Genomic DNA, 18355 nt, shown 5'->3' on the forward strand with positions numbered 1-18355 from the left:
TGCTCTTACTCTAGCGCAAGAAGGTAAATGACCCAACAAAAGGTAATTTGACTTACTCCATTGATCAGAGATATTGTATTCAGAAGGAACAAGTAGAAGCTCGAGAATCTCAGCTCTCAGCTAGCCTGACAACGACTATCTGTCACTTGTTGCACTGAAAGTGCCTTCAATTCTTGGAAACCTGCCAAATAGCCAACTGTGACACTGAACACAAACCCCAAACAAAACGAAAACGCTGATTGATGACAAAATAAAGTCGTTAAACATTTCAATTGCAATCGCCGCAATCTTCCCCAGTTGACAAGAATTTGCAGCGAAGAGAGCTTTCGATGTCGTTAAAGCTAAAGCCACTGCCCCATGTAAATCTTGTACCTGAACGAACGCACACATTTATGTCGTATGTGTGTGTGTGTGTGTGTGTATTTACATATATATGTACATATATGCCATCTTCTTGGCGAATTCGATTTCAATTTCCATTCCGCATGGGGCAGGAAATGGCATATCAAACCAAGTTCAAGTCCGACTTCAAGCCCGAGTCCCAGCCCTCCATTGTTTAATGGCGTCGTTTGTTTGGCTGGAATCTTCTTAAATATACATGCATATACAATATAAATAAATTGACAGATCCATACAATTGCCACAGTCAATTAAGAGCGACCTTTGTTTATAACATTCGATTTTCGCTAACATTTTGCTGCCATAAACAAGTCCAGAAATTGCCATAAATTGGACATGGTCTATGGACTATGTATAGGCAATGATTCCCATTCTAGGCTGCAAAATCTTTTGTAATCAAGAAAGAGATTATATAATTGTTAATTCGTTTAGATAAGTTTCGATTATTTACATTTGCAGTTATCCCAAAAATAACTATCCAATCACGCATCTTAAAGGGTGTTGCAGATTTCCTATCAGTTATTGGTATTTCGAATAAATTTGGGTGGGTTTTTTCTTTGCATTCTTACCAACGGCCACAATCTAACTTGCTATAGATTATTTTTTGTTTCTTGTACCATGTATGCTGACCATAATATGCTGTGAGCTAAAACTAGACAAAATACAAAAAAAATTCATGTAGTTTTTCGTAGATGCCCATGGGCTGCCTGGCGCTCTTGCTGGTTGTCCGGATGCTTAGACTGAAGCTGAGACTGAGGCTGCGACTTGGTCTCTGTCATGGCGTGTGGTACATTTGGGAGCGTTAGTTCGTTGCACATAATAAACCAAAGTAACGCCAAACTAAATCGTGCAATTTTCTTGTCTACGAGAAGGAATCTACTTCCTACACTTGTTCCTCCTCTGACTGCTAGCTGCCAAGGAATTTCGATTCTCTTTTTTCTTTCGTTAAAGACAAAACAAAACAAAAACAAAAATTGAGAGCATATTATATTTAATCAGAAGCTTGTGACTAGTTTCTAAACAATTACAATGAGCAAAGTTCTATGAAAATTGGTTCAAATCAAATTAGTTTCTTAATATTCAAAGAGTTCGACTATGTCATATCAATTCAATTTTAATATGCAAGAGTATACAAATTTTGCCATAACAGAAGCTAACCTATCCCTCTTGATTTTATGTATCAGTTGGCAATTTTTTTTGTTTCTGTTTGCAGAACATAAACTAGACTACAGCTCATGTGGTGTTTCGTGTTGAGTGTAAAGTGAATTAGATTTCTTGACAGGTGTGCTGCAAATTCAGTCAGAACTAAAGCTGAATTTCGCATATCGCTGAATGACCAAAAACGGATTAATTTTCAATATTGACACATTCGCAATGGGCCAACAGCACTAAAGAGATAGCATAATGATATAGACAAGTAATTCTGTTTTATAGATTTCTATCTTATGGGTCAGATGGTCCATGCCTACGCCCCACAAAAGAGCAAAGCAAAGGAAATAAAAAATCGTGTCAGGCAACCACGCAAAAGTCGCAATTTTTGCGACAGTTGGCATAGATGTCCAAAAAGACAACTTGTATAGGTATATAGAGTACGAGTATGTACGAGTATGTTTGTATCTGTATCTGTAGCTACATGCATTTGGGGGCCCCTAAAGCTAAAAGCTTGGGATACATGTGGGAAGCCGTGGGGACGACTATGTGGAATATGTTCCTTTCTGTTCATACTCTTTACTTAATTCGTTCGCATGTTAAGTAATTTTAATTGGCTTTGCGTGTTTTAAGCCACAAAAACAGAACCAGACCTTTTCTTTGCTTGAAAAGTATAGTTTTTTTGTTTTTCGTTTTTTTTATTGATATTACAGATGTTTCTAAATGACCATTACACATAGAGATCAGAAGTACTTCAATATGGATTGCAGTGCCGATTTAGTTAAGAAGAACTCGCCTCATTCGTTTCTTTTTGAGACTAACAACCTCCTCATACAATTCCATATTCAAATAAATCAAGGGATCCCTTTCGCTCTCAACGAAAAAACTTGTTGAGGTGGCCAATTTCACCACAAAGCACAGTGCCAAGGCCATTAGAGTTGTGGCCACGGCTAGCATTCCATATTCGTAGGTCAAATAGGCATTCTCGGACATGCCCAGGGTCAGCAGAATATGCCTTAGAATTAAGTATAGGAAACGCTCCAGCTTACACCATATCACCAGAGAATAGAACTCGAGCAGGCCCAACAAAATGCCAACGTCGACTATGACTTGCAGGGCATATGGCAAGCGTGTGTACCAAGAATAGTTCAAATTAAGATTGGCAATTATCATTAGTATGGCTCCAATGGATATCCAACTGGCCAACACTGGAGCTGGTGAACAGCTCTTGGTTCCAGGCGTTATGAAGATGGTTACACCAATTACGAAATGCAGTAAACCAGCCAAGGCGAGAGCACAATAAGAAGCCATCTGAATGCCTATTTCAAAAAATCCGCACAAAATAAAAATTTACAAAAATTTACATCAAAACTTAATAACATAAAATTTTAAATGAAATTGATTTCTATTTGAGATTTTCCACCATAGCTGCTATGGTATTGGAAAAGTAATTTCAATATCAGACAGAGAGATAAGCAATCTATAGAGTCGTCTTAACAAATGACACTCATCAGGTAACTCAGCATGAAGTCGTCCAGCTGATGTTGGATGTTGGATATGTGGAAAAGTTCTTCTTCGAAGTGGGAGAATGCGACAGTGAATTCCACTTACGGACACTTGGAGACACACACACACACAGACACAGGTAGGAGAGACTAGTTGGTTAGTTAGTAGTTACTAAAAAAGCTTTTTATTATTATCCATTTAACCACTCAAAAATGGCTTTTTCTTTGTGGGAAAAGAAAAAATGTTATTCATCTACTGCAGAAGCACTTTTGGGTTCAAGTATCTTTATGTACTTTCTCTTTGAGGTGGGAGTGCCTTCAGTTTGGCAAAAGAGATTCCAAGATGCGTCTGGCAAATAAGTTGGGCCAACTCTAATGGCATTCTCATGTTGATGTTGATGTGGCTGCTGGTGTGGTTGCTGTTCTTGCCAGCTGATGACTATGCTGAGGAAGTTGCCAGAGGACCAAGAGTGAGTTAAATGATGGCAACTCATTAAGCTCTTGTGTTAAATTTGCATTTTAACAGTTTGTAGATCGGCCTAGTCTAACGTCTATGTATTATATTATATCCTAGGTATAGATATTTTCCGCAATTTAAAATTAATGCCTTAATTCTCATCTAATGGCTTTTGATGCCCAAGCGGAGTAAATTTTATCTTGCATCAGCAATCTTATCTGGTTTAATCACTTCATTTGTATGACAATTTGTAATAATCAAATGGAGCATTTATTTTTATACCAAATGGAAGTCGTAAAAGCTATAAATATGGTAAATTATTTCCTTGAGAAAAATTTGCTCTCATTTGCCCATTACTTTCCCATGGAATGCAAATGAGAAGCAAGGTCAAGGTGAGGTGAAAAATAAACTGGAAGATCAACTAATGTCAACTATTGGAACTAAGTCAAATGTTTACCATTTGTTTGGCCATTCTAACTAGAACTAGATGGTTTTATTAACTCTACTGAAAACTGGCTATTTAGTTAACTAGTTTTATATTCTTGTAGTTCTTGGCATTGAGTGGGAATTTGCCATCGGTTCATTTTGCCTTCTATAATCGGGCAATGCGTCTAATCCTTGTTGAGCCTTGCTGAGCCTTACCTGAGATACCTGTAAGTCGTCGTACTTGTACGATATTTCGTGTAAAAAAGTTTTCTAAACACGCAAAGGCAATTAAAATTTTTCAGCGACATGCGAACCCCCACGAATTGCACGCAGTTGTTCAAGAACTGGACATCTACACCAGAAAATGAAACAGAAAAAAAAAACACTAGAAAAATAGGCAAAAGGAAAAAGAGATCGACTGCCAGGCGGTGGTTGGTGGGTGGAGTAAAAAAATTGTACACCATGTCGTATGCTTAATGCATAACTAATGAAGCAACTCGAATGCGGTGGCAAGTTGCATGTGGTGGTTGCTTGTTGCTCGTTGCTGTTGCTCGTTGCATTTTGTTGTGGCGTTGGCTGTCAGTGGGACATGCCACAATTGTTGGCCTTTAATACCCGCCCAAAAAAATAAAAACCAAACACACACACATGACAATTGTGTGTGATTGCAGGTGCGGAGTTTATAGAGGGGAAGTTTAAACAACAAGTTTTTCGATTTGTTTTTTGGCTACTGGGCAACAATTTGTGAATTTTCTTTGGTAAATTCGCAGCAAATTCATAAACCTATAAATTTGTTGGTATTGAAATCATGTGACAAGCGATTTCATTCCATTTGGAAGCAGTTCATTTGCCATTCCTTGCCATGCCAAGCCATGGCATCCATATATACATACCTACATCGGTATACTATTAAGAATGGGGCGGGCGGCGGCATTTCCTCATTATCTACGCTCAAAATCTGATTCAATTAAACAATGTTAATGGTCTTGGCGCAACATGCATACATACATATGTATGTATGTGTATGGACGGACCTGCAATTGATCTTGGCAAACTGATTGGGGAGGAAATCGAATTGTTGCTCTTGTGTGTATTTTTAGCCGCTGTCGTTGTTTCTAGTCGATGCTGCTGCTGTTGCCTGGACTAAGCAATTAAAAGTAAACGATGGATGATTTAACAGCCTGCTAGCTCCTAGCTAGCATCATCAGCATTCAGAGTGACTCTGCTGAATTTTTGTTGTTGTTTGGTTCTTTTGGTTTTTGGCAATTAAGTGGAATTTAAATTAAGGACCAGCAATTGGAACGACAATTTTTGAAATTGCAATTGAATGTCACCACCTAAAATGGTTAAGTGCCACAAAAATTCTATTAGTGCAACCAGCTAATTGAATTTGATTGCTGGGCAAAGATAAAGGGGACTTCGACTTTGACTTCATCGACATCGACAACGGACCAAACACGGGCAATGCGGCTTTATCGGTTAGCCGCATATTAAGAGCAAAGAATATAACAAACCAGACCATACCAAAGCATCAGAGAAGAACCTGTCTGTACGTACATTTTTCTCGTTTTTTTGTTGCATTTTCCCCTTCAAGGTTTTTAATCAAATTCAATTTGTTGAGTTTCAGTTGGACTTACTAGTCCTTGATGTTAGCCACCCAAAGAGTGATCTAACATACAATTAAAAGAAGAATATCTAAGCGCGTGAGTGTGTGCCATGTTCCCACAGTGGCCGTCGGGCTATAGTAATAAGTGAAACAATCAATAGAAATTGATTTAAAAGTTATTATTTCGTATAAGTAAATAGACGTTAAAACATCCAATTCCAAGAGTTAATAGGCGAAGTTACTTGACTACTAATTGGACGAATCGAATTCGCCATTAACAACAAATGCAATAAATGTGAAATCATCTCTTGGAGATCGTTAAAATTGATTTAAAAGGTTTGTGGTATTGCCCTTTAAAGATATTTGAGTCCAATGCAATAGATGGTTTCTTTCTTTTATGAACTCTATTTGTAAAATAAACGAAAATTGAAAAAACCTAACGACTGTGGAAATAAAACTTGGCTTAATTAGACGCATTGTAGTTATAGCTCTGTCATTTGAAATGGACGGAGTCAGGACTTCTATTGGTTCATTTAATGGAAAGAAGGGATACAACGCCTGCAGAAGACGAATTTAACAGTTATTAACAACAAACTGAAGTTACGAGCATTTGCCATCTTATTAGCAAAGATTATTGAATTCTCCTTGCGGTTAAGTAAGGTAAAATGAGTAACTAACTAACCAACTAACTGGGCTAGCTCATCAGCATCTGGCCGTTATATGCACTTATTATGATTGCGATTGCATTCTAAAGGCGTTAACATAAATAGTTGAACTTTTTACCACTACTTTTATGCTTTCATCTCTGTCAGAAGTAGGCACCCAACAACCCAACAAAAGATCGCCCCATTCAGAAGTGAATGGGTTTCTTCTGCTGCAACTGCAACTGCGGCTGTTGCTGCATTTGTTGTTGTTTAAAAATGATTTAAAACTTGTTCCAGTTGGCTGGATAGTTGGCAGCAGCGTTTAGCCGCATTCTTAGACCAAGAGCTAGAGCCAAATGCTATAGCCATTCGCTTAGAACCCTTTAGCGTTAGACAACCTGATTATTTACCTCAGATCATTCTCTGGTATGCCTCATCTAGATTGCTAAAAATTGAAAAATGTTTTAACAAAACATATTACCCTTAATAATGGTGTTTATTTGCTCTGATTGAATCAATACCATGACACCCAAAAACTTATTTTTTTGATTAACGTTCTTCTGCAATTAGCACAAAAAAAGAAACAAAAGTAGCATGGTTATTGACTTGAAAATTGATCGGTTTTTGCATATCAACAAAACTATTTGTGCCTTTTCAGCATTTTGATTTTAGTAAACTGCATTTGCATAAAAAATTTTGCGTATCCGGCACGGGCGATTGTCCCTCCAGACCCTCTAGACTCTAACCCAACAATCGGCCCATAAAAGGCCAACACTTTTGCGGCTTGAGATAAATCTGCCATATAAAAATCTTATGCAGCAATTGATAAGTTTTTTGTTTCTCTTTTTTATTCACCCTGACAATTTCCTTAACCCAAATAAAATAAAAAGCATAAAATGAAAAAAGAAAAACCTAATGGTTCGACCAAACGGTCAGCTATCAAATTACTGTTCGACACAGCAGATAGAGTGCATTGTGATACTGTCTGAAATGTGAAAAAATGCTGACTATGCCGGAAATCAACAGCAAAAATTCTCTGCTGTGGCAATCACAATCACAACTAACAGCAAAATTTCCCTAGAAATTTTTTATTTTCATATTATAATGAAGAAAAATAACAAACAAGCGCGATTAATTAACAGAAACCGTGTGGCAAGCAACTTCAATTTGGCTTTAGCACACAATGGAGATCGGGACCGGGTACAAGATCTGGAGAGACTGAGTAAACTCTCTGCATGTGAACATTTCTTTAATTGTTCATAAGACCATGGTCATTTTGTATTGCTGTGTGTGTGTCTGTGTGTGCTTCAAATGAGCTAAAAGCTGTATCTTAGTGCTAGAGTACCAGCTGCATTTTTCACACCAAGGCTGAAAAATTGTTTATTAAATGCATGTAAGAGACCATAGACATAGGTTGGATGGTGGATGTTCCATTGGCAAGTGCAAGCCTGCCTTGCATGCAGATGAAGTAAATGCGATATATTTATACATAGATTCCCGCTGTAGATATCCAATTCAATGGGCACTTTTTTTATTTGATTGGCCAGAGAGAGAGAGAAAGAAAGACCGAGACCGAAAGAGAGATGATAGAGAAACAGGCACAGATGAAGGAGTTGCTGGTTATACTTTGGTATTTGAATTTCACATATGTATAATTAGATATGGATCATTAGTTCGATTTAACGTTGACTCAGCCAAACGAACTTCATTGGTTGGCCTGTTCCATGACTTAATGATAGCATCTTATATTATTAGTGGATTCTACTCAGTAATTCGGTATGGAATATTTATTCCGTAAACTCAAAATGATGTCTATGTCAGAGATTGTTAACCAAATAAACGATTAGCACAGACTGTAGATAAAAACCTGCTATCTACATTACGTATACGACGCATATGTGTGTACTCCAGTTACTTAAGACATTTCACCACATTATTTCCTATGTAAGCTGATTTCGTTTAAGTTTTATCACCCATTAAACCGGCCGGCCAATGTACCCGGATCCACTTGTTACGCATTGTTCAAGTCCAATTGACACTCCTCTCGGTTGGCCAGATTCGAGACCAGGTAGATTTTAGGTCTGGGCATGGGGCGTGTTTGCGTACTTGGCAAATAAATTCCATGTTGATTTGTTAATGCGATGGCTACGAATGCGAGTATCTATTTACTGGCTGCTGCCACCAACTGCTGCTTCTTCCCTGCTCTCCATAATCCAACCAAATTGTTGTTTATGCCACAAATTGTCGATGGCCATCAGGGCAATTTATGCTTTCTCTATTGCCGTCCTGTCTGCTTTCAAGTTGAATTCTTTCTACCTTTTTCTGTTCTCTCTGTTTTCTCTGCGTGTGTGTGTGTGTGTGTGTGTGAGTGTAGCGGCACGCCTCGTATACTATGAATTTTCCCTGGCTAAATGAAATGTTTATGTGCCACGTTCTTGGAGTTCTGACATTATCGATTGCCTCCTCAACCGTAAGTTATGGTTCAATAATTATGTTCACACTATGAAGTATCTATGAGAGAGTGTAAAGGAAGAGTGGGTAGCTAGAGAAGCCGAAGCAGAGAGTGAATTCTGTTATAATAAATGCCCATAATTAGAATTATATTTACCTGCATATCGTACATACATACATATATGAGCAAAGGCAAGTTTCAGATCATTCAGCTCAGCTGAGCATTTCTCTTTATTAATGGTTGGTCATTTAGTCAATCGCCTCTCGTATATTCGATGGGCACGTTCATGGTATACAAAATTGCCTGCCAAGTGCAGTTAGAAAGTATTGGTCAGTCATAAAAGGCTGAATTGATAAATTAATTAATATATTTCATAGATACATAGGTAGCTACATATGAATTTACCAAAGACTTGTTGCTGCTATACAAGATTTAGCTCTCAATTCGTTTATTCGCTATTTCGTAATGGTTTAGTGACGACAACCAGAATCCACCTGCACCTGGTTTGGCGTAAACTTTAACAAGATGCTTTTGGCTTAGGTGCCAACTAGTTAAAGCCAATCAGGCCCTGACTATCCTATCCTATCCTATCCCATCCTGTCCTATCGAAAAACAATTTTTTTCCCCTAACTAAGCTGTAGATGCCAAGCATATTTTTATGCTCCTAACGATGCTGTGCCTGTTGCTGAATGAATCTGATGAAGTCGGTGTTGCTGTTGTTGTGGTTGTTGTTAGAAGCGTTTATTATTTAAAAGCTTTGCCAGCACAACGTCAGCTGCATCCAAAATATTTAATTGAGCCATAAATTGGACATTCGCATGGGTTTCCAACCAGTAACGAACATTAGAAGAAACTAAGCTTGGTTTGGTCTGTTCTGTTGTGTGTGTCTTCTTTTGTTTTTGTTCAGAGAACCTTTTGACTTCAAAATGTCGCCAATGTTGGACTGCATTTGTTTTTATGGGACTTGCAATTTCACCGAGTGGGCAGATAAAAACCAAACCAACTATTGCCATATAGCATTGCAATCAGCCAATTGCTGGACTGACTGCCTACGCAAAACAAAAAAATGGGCATTTGATACAGAATAAGAGAACCTGGAACCGGTTACCCCTTTTAAAAACTGACAAAAATTGAAATCTATGTACATTATATATGAGTTAAAAGAAGGCAGATAAAAAAGCCATGGAAACCGTTTCCCATATCAACACACAATATTCCTAACAGTTATGTGTAAAAAAAACTCACACTAATCGATTGGAAAACCTTGAAATTGTTCGTTTTTTCTCGACAAATTACGTCAGGCATAAGTAGGCATTGTAGCTAAACAATTGAGCATTTAATATGAATTATTAAAAATAAATTCAGCCGACTTTTGCATGACTTGCTCAAATGGGAAATGAATTGTTGATTGGATTGCCAAAAAAAAATTGAAAAACCTAAATAAAAACGAACGCAAATTGCAACATTTAAGCAAATGAGTTAAACAAATCAAAAGACTTAGGCAACGAACTTGTCGGCAAATGATTGAACAATTTTGAACAATGGATCAAATCGTTTTACTACACACACACACAATTTCAGTTTGTTGTAAATTCATAAAAATTATAGTGTTTAATAGCTGAATTTATGATTTTATTATAGGATTTGGTTATTAAACTCTTTATAACAATGAAATATATTCATAAAGGCGTGAATACTTTTTCTGTGGTCTTTTCCGAAGCTATTCACCTGAAAACCCCTTTTAGTAATAGAACAAATTCTTTCACTTGCTAAATGGATTTTGCCACAATTCTAATCAGTGATATACCATAAAAGTAAATAAGTTTTAATTACTTTTAAATCACTTATGTTATAAATATACTTGCCAAGGTTGCGCTATATATTGATTTATATCATTCAAGCTCAGATATATTGCGATTGGATGTAAAGGAAATAAAGTTCTTAATGGTTAAGATTATGTAAATGTGTTTACCAAGTTGCTCTGATCTCTGATATTGGTAATTCATAGAATTGACTGTCTTTTTAATCCCACAATAATCGAGAGATACACACACACACCTTTTTCAAAAGAATCGTCTTCTTCGAGTCTCAATTATGAATGCTAAAATTCATTTCATTTTATTTCCATGACATGCCAGCGCATAATAAATAAAACGCCTACACTTTTACCTGCTACACCTTGTGTTCGGTTTTTGCCGCTTTTGACGGCAATCATCCATGGAATTTTCGGCCACAGTTGTCTCTTTACTTTTTTGATTCTCTTGGCGGTTTTGTCGCAAGTTTCGTGTTGTTGTTATTGTTGCTCTTTCTAGAGTTCCCTCAGTGTTTCCTGTTCTGTCTGGTGCCACGCGAAAGCGAGCATGAAATTATTCTGCGGCATATTAGCATGTCAGGCAGTGTTTCGAGTAAAAGATGCCTGCTGGCTGCTGTGGCAATGTCATTCTCATCCCCAGGTGTTGCAGCCACCACATACACTCACAGATACACATACACCGCAAGTGTGAGCTATGTCTTTCCAAGTGTATGTGTGTCTGTGTGTGTGCCAGTGTGCCGTAATTTCTTGGGAGTTCTCACGTCAATTACTTGAAAAGTCGCATTGTAAGCGTTGCATTTCTTGGGTTTCTTGCCATGTGATGCGATGCGCTGCTTCTTTACCACATTTCACGCTTTCGTGTATATGTATTGTATTTTAGTGCATTTTGTTATACTTGCTTACATGTTGTTGTTTGTTGCCACTTTCTGGCCTTTCTGTTTTCGAGTTTTTCGGGTTCATTCATGATATTAAGTGGCAGCAGCAGCAACAACAAGAAAACTTGATGGGAAATAAGTATTTTTTTCAGTTTGAAAATTTTTAAATACCAGCTCTAAGGAGTTCTCTCACCAAATGAGAATAGACTTTAAAGTATGTGTGTGTATTACTGTACTTTAAGAATTGCGTCATTTCTACTCAACTCTGTACTTAGAAGCCTTTCCTTTCCATTTTTGTTTTTTGTTTTTGAACAGATATTATTAATTGAAGTGCTCTGCATATGTATGTATTGCTTATGTTTACCTTCCATTGCCAAACAGGTGTTTTAACGACAAACATGTCACGGTGATTTATGCAAATGGTGCAGCCAGACAACAGCGAACAACAACAAAAGCAATAACAGCAGAAAAAAATTCGCAATGGTAACAAAACACCTAACCGCGTTGGTAGATTTTGAAAATGGGGAAAAAAACGTATTAAAAAAAGAAAAATAGTACCTGAAAATGAGAAAAAATACTGTCATAATATGGCCATACAATTGCATATGCAAATGCAACTGTCTGTCTGTGGCACTCGAAATTGTGGTGAACTTCATTCATTTAATGCAACAGCAAGCAGCCAACAAAAGCAGCCACGAAAAAAGAATTCAAATAAAAATAAAACTGAATACAACAACTTAACAAACAAGAAGTAAAAATACAACCAAAAAAACCAAAAACAATTCAATAAAAAACAATTGCAAAAACAAAACAGGAGAAAAAGTCCACTAACTAAATGGTAAAAATCAAAACTGGTTTTTCTTCATGTCTTTGAGCCGGTGGAGCCTATGGAAATGAAACACGGTGGTCTCTAAACAGAGTTAACAGAGCTCTGTTAGCCCATGCACCTGCAGATCTTTATATGTAGGTACAATGCGAACCTGCCATGGAGCAGCAGCTACCAATGCATTGTATCAGCTGTTAAACTAGACACAAAAATGGTAAACTGTAACCGGTTCTCTCTAGGCCCGATTCCACATCGTTTCATTCTTCCCCCAATGTTGGCTGAATGCCAGCGCCCACTTGTTGCTGAGAAGAAACGGTGAAACAGTTTCGAGCCAACTCTAGCTGAGTCTTCACGTGTGTCGTTCGCTCGCTTGATCGCTCGATCTCGCTTCATTTGAGCTCGGGCTTCCATTTACATTCCCCTATATATCGCATATATATATATATACATGTATAACAAACGAATTTTAGACCGGTTTGTTGTGCTTAACCAAAGCTAATATAAAGGAGTATCCTCCATAGAGCATGTTTCGTATTGTGTGTTAATTTTTAGTAACAAACTAATACTCAAATTGGTGCTAATTACTAAGTAAGTTGGCAGTTAAACAGAAATTTCACCTACAACAAAACTGAATTTGACTAAATCTTAGTCAAGAGATCACGAACTCGCTGGACTTTCTTTGTGTCTTGTGTGCGCGAATAACAAATTCAACATCTTCAGTTTGGCCGCAGCAAAAAAGCGAAAACCCAAATAAATCAGCAAAACAAGCGGACAGTGAAACTTTCATCGACTCGTCGATTTGCAAACAAACTAAAAATACACAAAAAACATTGAATCAAACAAGCCAAACAAGAGAGCGAAAAAAAAGAAGTGGTTTTTGGCAGGCCATCGAATAAATAAATATTAGCAGCAAATGTCGGATGCTGTGTGCGGCTGATAAACTGACAGAAAGTCGCCCGCACATTCAACGGAAATGGGCAACGGAGCGTTGGTGGTTACAATGTACAGAAAGACAGGCCGACAGACAGACAGACCTGCCGACAAGGCATAACATAGTTAGAGCTAGACATTGGGGCTTGCAGTGTCCCCCTGGTTATGGTAGTGCAGGTGACCCCAATTGCTGGACGATTGCTTGGGATAGGATAGGTTAGCTTTCTGACGGAAAAGAAAAAGTAAAAGACAAACGAACGAACAAAAACCCAGGCAGGCTTCCACATGGAGCATTGGCAAATGAGGTCACGTGTGCCGCGAGTGTGCTAGCAACTCAGGTAGACGCCGTGAATAGACGCCATCACGTCCACCGCACCTTCGTCACCATCATCGCCACCGTCACCTTCATCATCATCATGATCATCAACTTGCCACACTACTTTTACTGCACATGCATGCAACGTTGAAGCTCCCGCAGATTTTGTTTGCTTTTTTTCGGGAACTTTTCCAATACCTTTAACAATTGTGAATGTGGGTGCCGTTTTCGGCACAATTGACCAACCAGAAACCTAACATCTTTCAACAAAAGTGAAACCTGAACCTTGCCTCTAAAGAGTAAAAAAAAAACCAAAGTTGTATCAGGTTTCAAACCAAAGAAAAACAACAAAATTATATAAAAATTCTGTTTGCTGTACGCGTCAATATAAATTATACCAAATACAAACAACATTTTATCGATCTGAAGTGTTTTTACCTTTTCTTACCCTTTCTTCTCCTCTATTCTGTTACAGGTTATATACGACAAGTGCTAAAAATCATTTGATATTCCGATATTGAGAATTGTGCTAAGATTTAAGGCTCATTTGAGCTTTAATTGTGTATTTATTTTTCCCCCTCAATACAAATCTTCAATATGTAATAAAAGTAATCAGTGATTAAACTTTAATGTGCTAGCCAATTAAACACATCTATTTGATATCTACACTGAATTGGATACGATTTGGAATATAATTTGAAAAGGTAAGTTAGCGAGATGATTAAAAATAAAAATTATAAATGAGCTTGGCAGTCTTTTCACAATTCGTTCCACAAAATCTGTCTAATGATCAACATGTCTCACAAAAACAATTTATAACTTCTGATCTAGATATTATTTGAGGGATTGTTAATGTATCTTTAATTATAGACAACTTAGACTTGTAATTTAAAAGAGAAAAGAAAAAGGAAAAGTTTCTTTTAAGTATTATTTTTCTCATTGTTCGACTAATCGTTTTCATAACAATTATTCTTAGATGACCTTCTTTTGCTAAGTGAATTGTCAGAATCGTTAAGTTCAATTGCTTTAAAAATAGTTTAATTTTATGCATACAAAACTTTCATACATCAGCAAAGTTGGTACATCACATCTATTCATAAGAATTTGTAACTGCTTTGGTGCCATATTAGACAATCAACATAAATATACTCAAAATTTATTTCAAGGAATTGAAGAGACTAAGAAATACTCTATAATTCCATTTTATATACTAGATGATTGACAAATAATCCAAAAAGAAAAATAAAACTCTGTGAGCCTTGATTAAATTTAACTAATTCAATATTCATAGCTCTCTAATAAGTCCATATTTCTTGTAATTTCTTGAAATTTTACAAAGACTTTGTTCATCATTTTGTAATCATTATAATACATTGTTTGTGTTTGTGCTTTGTTGCAGTTTTTTTTGTCGTTTTTTGAATATTGAAAATGATTTCAACAAAAATGTATGTATGTGTATAAGCCTCATATATTGAAAGGAAATGCTCAGAGATCACTTTCTTTTGCAAAGCAAAAAGACAAAACAAAAACCTAAAATGAAAGTAGCGGGATACAACATACATAACTGATGCTTTTGCACACAACTTTCTTTAACTTGAGACCAGTCAGTCAATAGTTATATACTTTTTGGTTAACATCAATATAGACATCAATATAGACATAAATAGATTTTAAAAACCAAAAATTTGACATATCATTCTTGGGGAGAGTCTGGACTGGCCCACAGAGTTATACGTTGTCGATCAATTATCCGCTTAACAAGTCATTGACCAAAAATTTTTGGCAATTTTTGATTAAATGGCAACTCATAGCATTTAATAAATGCCAATTGCGAATTAGAAGTTGGTGAAAAGGTAGCAAAATGGAAAGAACTTAATAGAAATAATGTTATTTGTCATGATATTTGATGTTGATGTCCCGGGCAAAGTGGCAAAAGTCAATTAGATGACCGTGGAGAGGAAATGCTAACCAAAATAAAAGATATGCCGAAAACATAATTTTTCTTGGCCATCAAAGCTGCTGCTTCTGACCAGATTGCTTGGCGTAATAAACATGCAAATTATGCTAAATTGATGTTATTATCTTGTATATGTATATGTAAGTGTGTGTACTAGCATGTTTTGTGGCTTCTTTACAGTTGAGTGAAAGGTGCCGGACGAACACACATCGAGAGGGAGAGAGATTGGAAGGCAGGGAGATGATACTTACAAGCCAGACTTTTGAAATTAGTTTTCCCAGCTCGAAATATTAAATCTTTCACACGCTACCCCTGTCGTTTTCGGTTCGACTTGGTTGGGCTTAGGCTCACACCACCGACTAAGTACTTATTCATTCATTTCGGAGTGGGCTAATAAATCTCAACGAATTTCACCCAAGCAGTTTAAACGTTGTCTTAGATGAGTCTAATGGCGCCATTACACGCAATTGTTATTATGAAACAGAAGACAAAAGAAATAGCACAACAGACGCATGCCATCCAATCATAGAGATGACCAACATCCAAAGACGCCTTGGCTAATCCAACAATTTAGAACGTGACTAAATGAATTAGTCACTGCAAGATCAGCTTAACTAGGAATTCATTGATTGAAATGTTACTAAAGTGAATGAGGCAGTGAATACTATAAAAGGAAAAGAAGCAGGGGGATTCACTCCTTCAGTAAATATTCTTTTGCATATAAAACTCGATTTTTTACATTCGCAATCATTATATAAGTAACAATTGTTTCTCAGTCAAGAGATGCCTGTGAAAAGTTGCGAACGTGTCACGTTTGACATCACGTAGCCATCTCTATGTCGAGCTCAGCTTCAATCGCAGGAGAAAGCATTTCATTAGACCCCAGACCCATGAGACCCCGCCACCAGGCAGCAAGCACCAGCAGCAATTTGACGGGTTTGTTTACTGTCAGATTAGCACATTTTGCCAACAATTTCATATTTCGTTGACCTGGTTTCGATTTGCCGTTAAAATTGAGCCAAGTGCCGATGCCAGGGGAACTCTTGGGGGAAGTTTGCTTTGTAATTGCACTTTTAGTTTTTTGTTTGTTAGCCTGAACCCCGATAGACTTTTGGGGTCAAATGTTAAAACAACTTTAAGAGAGCGTGCGCACATCTGCGGCTTGGAGTTTTACGAGGAAGTCTCACAGCGTGCTTAGACAATAAGCGGAGGGGGTAGAGTGGAGGTAACAACTCCTTCATAATTCTCTGCATTTGTCACTGTCACTATGTTTAGATGGTCATAGCCCTCCAGGAAATGTCCATAGGAAAGTGACTGACCTCGACTTGATTGGGGTTACAAATGGCTGTGAAAAATCTTCTTTTACATAAGGGGGGAAAAAAAACGAACAAAAACCAAATCCGGGGAGAATAGTGAGAGACATGTGCATTTTGCGTGCGTTTTTGTTAACCGAAAAAAAACCTAAAGAAGCCGCAAAAATGTTGAATGAATCTTGAACCTGGGTGCAGCTCGAGATCAAGGCAAAGAAGGCCAAGACAGGTTCGGTTTGAATTTCAGGAGTTTCTATGTATTTATTTATTTCTCTTCTTCACATATTGTTTTTTTTTTTTAATGTTGTGGCAGAGTTTGATTTAAAGTTTTCTCTACAGAACTCTACAGGCTTCTCTTCTCATGTGATGACGATGAACAAGACACCTTCCACATCTGCCTACTCCGAGTTCTTAAGCCAAGAATAGTGAAATATGCAAATGCTTGTTTTAAAAGGTCAATTCCCCCAAAGCGTTGGAGAAATCATGTTTTTGTTATTCAGCGGATTTAGGGTTTTATTTTTTCTATTATTTTCGTTTGGACTATGCAAACATTAAAACACAAAAGTTAATCATCTGTTCAACGAAAAAATGCTAGAGAGAAATGGATTTTCGATTTCTCAATGATGTCATCTTAGTTTCTTTATACATATTACTACCGATATCTCTCTGACACTGACAGTTTTTACATATTTCTGAGTATTACATATTTCATTAAACTATAAATCATTAATCTTACCAAAATCGATTGTTCTCTCAGTTCAACAAAAAAGAAAAAAATTTATGTAAGGTCAAATCGATTTCAGACAAATATGAAAAGGTAAAAAACAATAAAGACTGTAAATTAGGTTACTATGATAATAATATCCATAGCGTAATATGATATCGCTAAATAAAGCCATAGACCAAATTTCAAATAATATTGTGTATTGTGTGTGTGTGTGTTGGCGAGAGACTCCAAAATCAGTATTTGTATGTATTTTTTGGCCGTGAACTCACATGTTGTCTACTGTAACTGGGTCTGGCAGCGTGACTCAATAAGGCTTAAACACAATAAGAACTAAATACTTATGTATGTACGTGCAAACTAACTGGTGGGACATTACCCACACTTTCATTACTGATCGGACTGGTTGGTCTCTGATTGAGTTGGACTCCAACTCAATTCGACTCACAAGGTCAACACCGATTGTTGTTTTTCGAGTCTTGGGCGCGTTGCATGTACATACGAACATATGTATTTACCTCATGTACTCGTCGCGGCCATAGGCCAGATATTGACTAGCCATATAAATTTATTGGTATAAAACATTAAAAGTGAAAGTCTGTCTTGCTCGACCCATGAGTTGTGTGAAAATTATCCAGTTATGACTGACTGACTGACTGACTGACGGACGGCGGACGAGCGAACGAAGATATGTAAAGACTTCCCAACAGGCAAACCATGGACGTCGAATGCACACTTCAAAGGCAGCGCAACAGCTTAACAACAACGGAGAAAAAATAAAGGCCAAAACCCTAAAAGAAATAGCTGAATGCTAATGGCTATACGTAATTTTATTCTCGGTGCCCTATGCCATCATGACACTTGATGGTGGAGAGTAACGATGAGCGTTTCTTCTTCGTTTTTGTTTTTGTAGTTGTGTCTTTTTTTTGTGGTTAAGATATTTCAAGTGCAATAGCAAAACAGCTG

The 18355-nt window shown here is 37.2% G+C and overlaps 3 protein-coding genes across 4 annotated transcripts in view; 1 reads left to right on the plus strand and 2 right to left on the minus strand.

Moving 5' to 3' along the window:
- Atg16 (Autophagy-related 16) overlaps positions 1 to 18355 on the minus strand; it is a 69555-nt gene that overhangs the window by 24145 nt on the left and 27055 nt on the right. The gene's annotated exons all lie outside the window — the stretch shown is intronic.
- Positions 2058 to 2971, minus strand: LOC137585353 (uncharacterized). Its single transcript, XM_068301101.1, has one exon. It carries the CDS (start codon positions 2857 to 2859, stop codon positions 2326 to 2328), a length of 534 nt encoding a protein of 177 aa, XP_068157202.1. The 5' UTR covers positions 2860 to 2971; the 3' UTR covers positions 2058 to 2325.
- The window catches only part of Cad99C (cadherin-99C), a 34621-nt gene continuing 28823 nt past the window's right edge, over positions 12558 to 18355 (plus strand). The window contains exons 1-2 of the mRNA XM_068301952.1: positions 12558 to 12740; positions 13874 to 14102. The gene's annotated coding sequence lies outside the window, so the exon portion shown is untranslated. The remainder of the gene's footprint in view (positions 12741 to 13873; positions 14103 to 18355) is intronic.

The sequence above is a fragment of the Drosophila tropicalis genome, unplaced genomic scaffold (assembly GCF_018151085.1).
Source record: "Drosophila tropicalis isolate 14030-0801.00 unplaced genomic scaffold, ASM1815108v1 contig_878, whole genome shotgun sequence".
NCBI lineage: Eukaryota > Metazoa > Arthropoda > Insecta > Diptera > Drosophilidae > Drosophila > Drosophila tropicalis.